The 9920-nt window shown below is 36.7% G+C and overlaps 1 protein-coding gene across 1 annotated transcript in view; it reads right to left on the bottom strand.

The window, feature by feature from the left end:
* Positions 1-647: 647 nt before the first annotated feature.
* Positions 648-9920, bottom strand: part of CWC27 (CWC27 spliceosome associated cyclophilin) — a 125917-nt gene continuing 116644 nt past the window's right edge. Inside the window, exon 14 of the mRNA XM_032205612.1 lies at positions 648-1057. Coding sequence (XP_032061503.1) covers positions 895-1057 — 163 coding nt within the window. The 3' untranslated portion in view covers positions 648-894. The remainder of the gene's footprint in view (positions 1058-9920) is intronic.

Here is a 9920-nt window from a genome sequence, read left to right as displayed (position 1 = left end):
GGAAATCTGTGGGAGGTATGTGATCTTCTGGAAACCTCAAAAGCTGTTCATTTTTAGATGGTAAAAAAATTGTTAAAAACAGGGTTACATTTTTAATGAGACTGATTAGATCTTTAATTTTTGTACTGGACTAATTAACAAAGCAACCTTAATTACCAGCTACTTTACAGTGAAAATTCTCCCAATAGGAGGTTTCTAGTATTGTAGCAGTTTAACGAAAAGAGAATCTAAACTTATAATGGTTGCTTAATGTGGTACTGTTAGTGAAATAATACTCCTCAAATTGTGTATCCCAAGCTGTGATATGAAATGGAATCTGTATTTCAAAATTAAGAAAAATTAACCAAATCCTCAAATAAAACTTAGTTTGTTTAAGAAAGCTGGAAACATTCTAAGCAATCCTGCAACTGCATCATTTTAAATCAATGACAGTGGCTCAGGAAATCAGTGGTTACTGCCGTAATGTTTATATGCCTTCTCAAAAAATAATAAAAATAAATAAAATTATACTTTCAGAATATCTCCAAAGCCTGCAGATGGAATTTTCATCCTTACTGAGAAAACTTCATCCTTACTGAGACAAATTCTCATTCATTATATTGAAAACTTCTTGATGGTGATTATCATAATTAAAGTACAGATCAAACTGAAGTCAGCTGTTTTATTAAGTACATAAAAAACTTTAGCAAGCTTGGATAATGAATGCACTGAGAGCAGTTTACTGCACAACTTAAGAAACAAATGATAGCTCAGATTCAAAACCACACAACAGGTTCTTGAGAGATTCCTTTTCACACTTGTCAAGTGATATTTTTAGGAGCTACAGCTTACAAAAGAGCCAGTGCTTTATTGCAGTCACTTTTCAAGGCAGCTCTGGCTAGGATTACATACATTTTATCTCCTTTCCTTTTTTTCTCTCATTATCTTCTTGCTTTCTTCTCTTCTCCTCTTAGTTACAGGATTCCGTGGGTCATAGATCTCAAAAGTGTCTTCATCCTGCATGCTTGCATCTTTCACCTTTCTGCTTCTATCTTCAAACTGAAGTACATGCGACATCCTACAAAACAAGTAGAACATGGCTCAAATGCAGTGAAAGAACATAGTTATGATTTGCAACTATGATACATATTGCAAGATTTGAGTACCCATGATTTATTTATTTTTGTGTAGAAAAAAGATCCAAGTTTTCTTTTTCCCCCCTTCCATCGGTAAACTGTAATATTACAGGAAAACCACTTTTGTGAAAACCCATTTTGAAAAATACGGCTAGAGTTTGCTCTGCTGGATTTTATTTCAGGCACTGAACTGTCTTGTCTTGTATTTTTCTATTTAACATATCTTCCCAAATGTACTGAATAATTTTCCCAGGAACAGGGAGTGTTTCTCAAGTTTTCCTATTAGTCACTTTGGACTTCCTTTCACCATTACAGTTATGCAAAAGGAAGAGCTTGCATGGAAAACGCTTAAAGTAGGCACACAGAAGATCAACAAGGGAATGCTTTAAGTCCTACTGTTCCATCTTAAATTGATTCAGATCATGCTTTTTATTTTTTTGAGTAGCAGACTAAACTAATGATTTTTTTTTTTTAAACTGTTGATTAGAAATCTTCCCCATTAGATACTTCCCCTTTTCAGCAAATTCCCAGTAGTTTGACCATATCTTCATAATCTAGAGTCAAAATAATCTGTTTGTTAGCTGTATTCAGTGCCAGGAAAGCCTCAGACTGATCATCTTTGGCCTTATTAGTAAGTCTCACTGAAGTGGGAATTAATATGGAAGATGTTAGAAAAATACAAGTTTTAGGTTGGACAAAATCTTAAACATTTTGTTCAAGAAGAGAGAAATCATTTCTACCTAAACACAAAGAAAGGCGAAGAGAAAAGAAGAAAATCACACTACAGATGCTCATAACAAGCTGACCGACTGTAAACCTCTTGATCTTTACTGACAACCTAGCTACTTTTGTGTATCATGGGATGTGGTTTTCAGTATCAAAACTTGGCTTAAAACTAACACTTTTGACCACAGCTGCACTATTTTAAATTAAAAACCCACTCAACTAAGACCTCAGATTACAATTGTACTAACGCTGCTACTTATGAACCAGGGGCAGGATAACAAATTGTTCAAATCAATTTTAAATTAACTCCCCCACAACTGAATTTATAATTTTTCAATGCATAAAAACTTGCCCAGGCAACAACAAAACAAAACAAAATACTGAAGTTTAGATTTTGTATTAATCAATTACAAAAATTTCTTTGACTTTGGAGGGATAACTACTATTAACAGCAACAATACTGAAGAGAATATAAGCATATCAGCATTAGATACTGGTACAGTCTTTGTGAAATAGAAAATCCACAAATAACAAATCAGTATCAGAATGAAAATTCTGTTGCTGATGAAGTATTACCAGACCCTCACAACATCTATGAGGTCCTGAATAAAACAGTTTTTTCAAAGAGCTCTAGTATAGATTTCCATGAATAAAGGGAGAGAGGAGAACCAGATCAGTTATTGTAGATTGCTAAAGAATTCAGACAAAAATCAGACAAAATTCAAAACTACAGACTACAGGAGTTTGAATGTTCTGGAAAAATCTTAACAATAATTCAGATTTTTCAACACAATCGATTCCTGACATGAGAGCTCCATAAATCTCACACTGAACAGCACTGAGAGCATGCCTGCATATTACCACGTCCTCTGAAAATACTTAAGAGTTGAACTTCAGTAGTTTATAACCCTGTATGTACTAGTAATACCAAAACTTATTTTCTTAGTCATATCTGCAATTCAGAGTAACATAATGTACCATCAGAGTGACTCATGATTGCGTATTTGCAGTTTAATTATAAAAACATTGTCTCACATTGGAGGGACTGAAGTAATTTATTTTAGTTAACATGCTTTCTGCATTTGTCATATTTCTTCTCAACTTATAAAAGATGCGCATAAATATATATATATGTATAGTTATACAGCAAATCAGACTATCCTAGACTGAATTAAAATACAGTCCCAAAGAGATGGGGTCATTCTTCAGTAAGTGGTTTCAGAGGATGTTAATGAATGCATATAGATGTGTACTTTCACTTTACCATTTCATTAGCTTGGGTTTTCAAACAATGACATAGCACACTTGTAGGATACATCTAATAGGAATTAAAAATAAATACATCTCTAATTCTTGGGTCAGACCATATTGTATGCCAGGTAGTTTCGAAATCAGATGCAGCAGATATAGACTATGCAACATTCACTCCTTTCCAAGGGCTGAAAGAAGTCATGGTCTCTGACTCCTATTCGTAACTTTCCAGTGAAGGGTTCCCAGCTGTGATTAAAAATAAGTCAATATTAAGATGTTTTTTGATAATCTTTGAAAGAATTTGTTGCATCTTGAAAGAATTTCAGATGCAACATCTCACAGGTAAAGCAAAATAAACACAAGACCATGCTGAAGATTTTTAAAAATATTTTTCTGATGTTAACTTCAGCTTATTTTTACAAAACACATCTTCACAGGCATACATATTTTGCATCAATGTAAATGCTAAATCATACCTCAAACTATTTTTTTTCCAGAAACATGGGAACTATTTATAAATTATTTCTAAATTAATTGATTGAATTTAAAGTAATCCTACTCAAGCTCCTACAGCTAAAGCTTGCACTTGCATGACTTACTAATTGCTGTGTTTGGGCTGTAAGTCCACAAATAAATGTTGCCTAAGAGTTTTCCTTGTTCAGTTTATAGCTCTCTTCCCTACCTCATGCTCCTGAGTTCAGCCTGCTCAGTTGTGCTTCTGCAGTGACTGTGATGAAAACTCTAACTTCACCTCTGGGCTTTGGGAACCTACCATCCAACTTGTGCTTATCACCAGCTGATAGTTCATCAGATAGTTCTTGATAGTTCATCTTACACGCTGGTTAAGACATACAACTTTGAAATACATTTTTTCTTCTAAATGTAAAGGATTAAAGGTGTAATTTCTCTTAAACTAAACTCAAATTCTCTTAAATTAAACTCAAATAACAAAGTTTTGCAGCTTAGTACTTTTTTGTTCAAAAATAGTTTGAATAAAAAAGCTTACCAAAATTGATGATTCTAGGCTTAAAGTACCTAGATGTGCAAACTGTTGACTTTCTTTAGAAGAAAAAAATAAACTTAAATTCATTTCTTTAACCTCTTTTATTAAGAGTGTAGCAAATGGGAGCTGGCTATCTTAGCATGCATTTATTATTGGACAGGTTTAATTTTTATCCTGGCCAGACAACAGCATCATACAGTTTAAGCATCGTTCTATACCATGTACTGGGGCAGCATCTATACCACTATCTGCAATTCTTCATTTCAATGTTTCAATGTTTGAATGACATTCAGTACTTGGCTGTCTTCTCATTCCAAAAATGCAATGTCTTGGTACTTTAGACTGAAATACCTGAACACATTTAAGCTTGTGTCAGAGACAGCACAGATTTCAAAAGGTACACAGATACGCTCCTGGCCTCATTCTCAGATGATTTCTGCAACAGCTGGCAAACAAGAGTACTCCACAGTTAGTAGCAGACTAGCTCCTAGATGTCCTTAAACTAACACATTACCTTAGTGATCTGTTTGATTGCTTTCTGGGAGGTAACAAGTGGGAGAATGTTGGCTGCAACCAAGGCTAAAAACAAACCACTTCAGCAGACTAGAAAACAATCAAGAACTAAAACAGTATGATTAAACTGTGCGTCTAATAACCTAGTGTAGACAAAACTGTACTTGCCAACTGGGCAGCAAAGGCTGAACCCCACCTACATGGTGCTCTCCAGGCAGGCTCAACCAGTTTATTCAGGATATGGAACATGTTCTTTTGAACTACTATAGTGAGATGGTACTTGTAAGAAAAGATATGATACACAGATTTTGAGATGTGTGAGCCATGCACTGGATCTGAAGCATATGTCAGCTGCTGACAGGTGGCAGTCATGTTAAGTGTAGCATAAGCAGAAATCTGGTATCAAAACAGCTCTGACCTTTCCAGAACTGCCCTTTGGGAGAAACCAAAGGGGTAATCAGTGAGCTGAATCATTTTCAATATCAGCAGTAACAAGGAAGACATGTAACTGCTTTTACACTAGTGATGAAACTCTGATCTCCACCTACAATGCACTGCATGAATCAGTGACTTTAACTGAATGAAAACTCAAAGCCACACTGCTTAATTTTGCACTTGACTATCAATGTGACAGAGCTGTTGGCTGTTACCTGCCCACCTTCCTTTCACAACTTACTGTACTTGGCATTCCCTCTGACAACTCAGCCACTTCAGTGGAGAGCCTGGGACATTTTCTTACCTATGCCAGCATTTTAAGCAGCTGGACTTTACAGCAAATCATCAACAGGTGTGGGCAAAAGTTAAATTCTGCCAACTCTGCTATGGGGACAGTAGCCAGTAGCTTTGGCAGAGAGGCAGTAAGTTCTCAAGCAGTTGCAGCCAGGGCTCATATAGAAATACCTGCAAAAAGCATGGCAGCTGGTGACAGATTTTTTGTTTCTGCAGTTGACAGGCACAGAGAAAAGAAATGCATAGCTTTTCACTTTTCAGATGCAGAACTGTGTGTTACATAAAATGTAACACATGTAAAATTTAGATGTACTTATAGTACATCTAAACTGGTATACGTAACACAAGCAGAAATTACACATTGCTTCTAAATGCAGATTAAATTGATTAAACAAATAATTCCTTTACTATAAAAATAATCATTTAAATGTTAGAAAAGCCAGGTGCCCATCCTTGGGAGGTATGGACTCCAGAGGATCACTTGTATGTTAACAAAGCCAAGTACCTGTCCCTGGGAGGGATCAGATCCTTAATTAGCTTGCTGGCTGCCACAGTTCTAAGAAGGAATCAAACTGTGAACGTGTGACCATGTGGAGAGATGGCTCTTGGTGGAGCCTATAAGAGCGGCACACAGAATGTTATCTTAGCTTGGAAGTGGGAGTGTTGGAAACAATTGCAGACGATTAGCTTTTAGTTGAAAGGAATGTTCTTTCAGTAAGGATAAAGTTCTTAGCCAGACCTTTCAAATCGTAAATATTAATAATTTTACCACTGTAGTCCATAATTATCAGTCTTACCATTTCTGAATTCAACATCACATACAGGTAACATGTTACCTACTTTTCTTAATTATGACCAATGTTCCATATACTTAGAAAAAAAAAGTCAAGCTTCCCTTACATTATACTCTATTTGCAACTTACATTTTCCTTCAAATACTGTGCGTTTGTTAAACCATAAACATTAATTTAGGAAATATTATAACACTTTCCTCCCATTAATTACTTGATACATAGGCAGTGGATAGAAATGTAGTTCATATGAGTAGGTGAGAAAACAGATTAGTGAATGCACAAATCAAAGCAAATGAGATCTTGCTCCCAAGGTAAAAACTTGTTAGATATTGTGGAAGAATGAACTCACTGGCACTCTCTTCACTTCCAACAAAGTAGTGGGTGGCACAGGAAGAGAGACAGTTGAGAAACAGAGAACAAAAAGAAAAATAAACTGAGGAAGGTAAAGAATAAAAAAAAAAGGGTAGGAATGAGAAACAAAAACAGAGAAAAAGAGACTGACCAAAATGTAAATAAAATGAAGAAAAATGTCAATTAAAAGCTGACAAGCAAAAACTTTAAACCAAGGCAAGAGAACAAGAGAACAGGACAAAAACAGTTATGGTTAAAACCATAAAACAATGAGAATTGTAAAAGAGGAAAGAACTTGAAATCTAAACTGGTTTTCACTTTTTTCAGAACTGAGATGCTACAATCAAAACAAGCTTTTTGGCTTAGCCTGCTGTCACCACTCCTTGCATAACAGTGTCCAAAAGCTTTACAAATAATTTTGGAAACATAGTCCAGCAGGGCAGAGAAAATACATGTACGTCTAATGAAACCTGCAACCACCCTTAAGTGCTTTGTGTAACACAAATCTTGCAGGCAAGTTCGTAGTTTTTCTGTCCTATCTCACTATCCAGCTTTGTTATTTTAGTATAAGAGATTAACCCATCATCCCTCTTTTCATGAAAAGGAATTCTGTAATGAAAATTGCTCTCTCTCACTGATTATGAAAGGAAGTTTTTTTCCCAAGTACTTGAAGCAGGTTCTGATTCTTAAAGGGTGTTAACAATTTAAGTAGTGCTATAGAAACAGTTTCAAACAGAGATTCTTCTCTTTAATTCTCAATGTTTCACACAGCCACTGCTATTACAAAAAAGATGTGTGTAAGAAACAAACTTCCATGAGTATTTTTTGTCTCATTAATTCATAGTGTCTGAGCTGTGCTAAATTATCTATGAAAGCCCCTACCCTTCTGCAGTCCTTGATACTTAAACCTTCCACTGTATCACACATACTGTTCCAGTTTGGACCTAGTTTGCCTAACCTGGTTTCATTTCACTTCAAAATTCGCCCCCCAGTAAAAACCTCTGTTCACCAGGATTCTGCTGTGATTTTCACCACTAACAGATTTGTCTTCTCCTTGTTTCACTGCTTGTTTCCACAATTCCATGTTCTTGTCTGCCCATTTCTTTTCCCAAGTAATCAGATCACTTGTCAGAGAATCATAGAATATCCAAGTAGGAAGGGACTCATAAGGATCATCGAGTCCAACTTCTGGGTCCCCAAAGGACCACGCCAAAAATCAGACGATGTGTCCTTCAAGCTTTTTGTGCCTTCATAAAATTTTCTGTTTCTCAAATCTTGTTTCTCTAGCAAGATTTGTTAGTCATATCTATCCAGATTCACACAATTGGTTATTCTACTGAAGATACCAATATAAAAAAAAATATTAAAAAATCATTAGAAAAACATTGAAAAAAATATTGCTATAAATAAAGAAATTTGCTATATTTAAGTTGATTTCAGAAGTATTTATATGTCAAGATAAGATTGTTTCAATCAATTTCTATTAGTTTTTGAACTAATGTTTTAGGAACTAATGTTTTAGTGGTAAACTTGGCAGTGCTAGGTTAATAATTGGATTTGATAATCTTAGAAGTCCTTTCCAACCTAGGTGATTCTATCAATATGGTATAGATATTTTTATATAACACATATATGGTATATATATACACACCATATACATATATCTATACCATTCCAAATATACGTATATGGTATACATATACCATGTATATACAGAATCACAGGATCAGAGGATGGCCAAGGTTGGAAGGGACCTCTGAAGATCATCTAGTCCAACCCCCCCGCTGAACAGGATCACCTACAGCATGTTGTGCAGGATGACATTAGGCAGATTTTGAGTATTTCCAGAGAAGGAGACTCCACAACCTCTCTGGGCAACCTGTGTCAGTGCTCTGTCATCCTCACAGTACAGAAGTGCCCCCTCATATTCAGGTGGAACCTCCTTTGCTTCAGTTTGTGCCTGTTGCCTCTCATCCTGTTGCTGGGCACAACTGAAAAGGGATAATTTCCCCTCAGATATTTATACACATTAATTAAATCTCCCCTCAGTCTTCTCCTCTCCAGGCTAAACAGGCCCAGCTCTCTCAGCCTGTCCTTGTACAACAGCTGCTCCAGTCTTCTCGTCATCTTCGTAGCCCTCCTGTGGACTCACTCCAGTAGCTCCATGTCCCTCTTGTGCTGGGCAGCCCAGAGCTGGACACAGCACTCCAGGTGTGGCTGCACCAGGGCTGAGTAGAGGGGGAGGATCACCTCCCTTGACCTGCTGGCAACACTTTTCTGAATGCAGCCCAAGATACTATTGGCCTTGTTGGCCACAAGGGCACAGTGCTGGCTCATGGTCAGCCTGCTGTCCACCAGAACCCCGAGGTCCCTCTCTGCAGAGCTGCTCTCCAGCAGGACACCCCCCAGCCTGTGCTGATGCTTGGGGTTATTCCTCCCTAGGTGCAGGACCCTGCACTTTCCCTTGTTGAACTTCATGAGGTTCCTTTCAGTCCAACTCTCCAGACTGTCGAGTTCCCTCTGAATGGCAGCACAGCCCTCTGGGGTATCAGCCACTCCTCCCGGCTTTGTTTTGTCAGCAAACTTGCTGAGGGTGCACTCTGCTCCATCATCCAGGCCGCTGAGGAATACATGTAAGTTGAACAACACTGGACCCCGTACTGGTCCCTGGTGGACACCGCTAGCAAATGGTCTCTGCACCACTAAGCACTATCCTACATTCGTATATACAGTATTGATATTCATATGTAATTTCACAGATTTTAAACTGAAATTAGACTGAATTTATACTGAAATTTAAGATCATGACAATACTCCTTTTTTACCACTGTTATAAATACCACTCGTAACTCCCACCCTCCAAGCTATTTTGAGGTTAATGTCATTTCTGAAAGAGCTGAAAGGAGTATTTTCTAACTTTTGTATCAATGGAGTACTACTTGCCTCCAGTATTTCAGCACTTGGATGTTAACAATGGAGGTGACATACTATTGCTGTTATTGCACAATCTCCTCAATTCTAAGCAAGCAAAACTGATAAAAATATGATTTATAAATATTATAAATAAATAAACATATTCTACAAAGTCAGACTGTACTCTTCTGTTAGGCCTACCACGTAGAATGAAATGAAACTTTTGCAGATATTTCTAACATACCGTTTTCTTGAGATACTATTCAAATGCTACATCCTCATTTTTGCCCAAAACATCCACTGTGAAAATAATAAAAAAGCAGTAATTTCACTAAGTGTGGGATATCCAAGTTCTAAAATAAAAAACAAACCCTTCAGTATTTGCAAAGCTACCAACAAACTAAGCAATTCTTGATAAAGACTAATGTAATGGAGCATCCTTTTCCAGTTTTCAAGATGTTGCTAAGCATTTTTTTTTTCTCTTGAAAGAAGATTTAATTGTAAGTAACCTTCTAGGGGGAAATC

This window comes from Aythya fuligula, chromosome Z, assembly GCF_009819795.1.
Source record: "Aythya fuligula isolate bAytFul2 chromosome Z, bAytFul2.pri, whole genome shotgun sequence".
In the NCBI taxonomy this organism is placed as follows: domain Eukaryota; kingdom Metazoa; phylum Chordata; class Aves; order Anseriformes; family Anatidae; genus Aythya; species Aythya fuligula.
The sequence above is the reverse complement of the archived record's forward strand: the minus strand, read 5'-3'. Positions and strand labels throughout refer to the sequence as shown.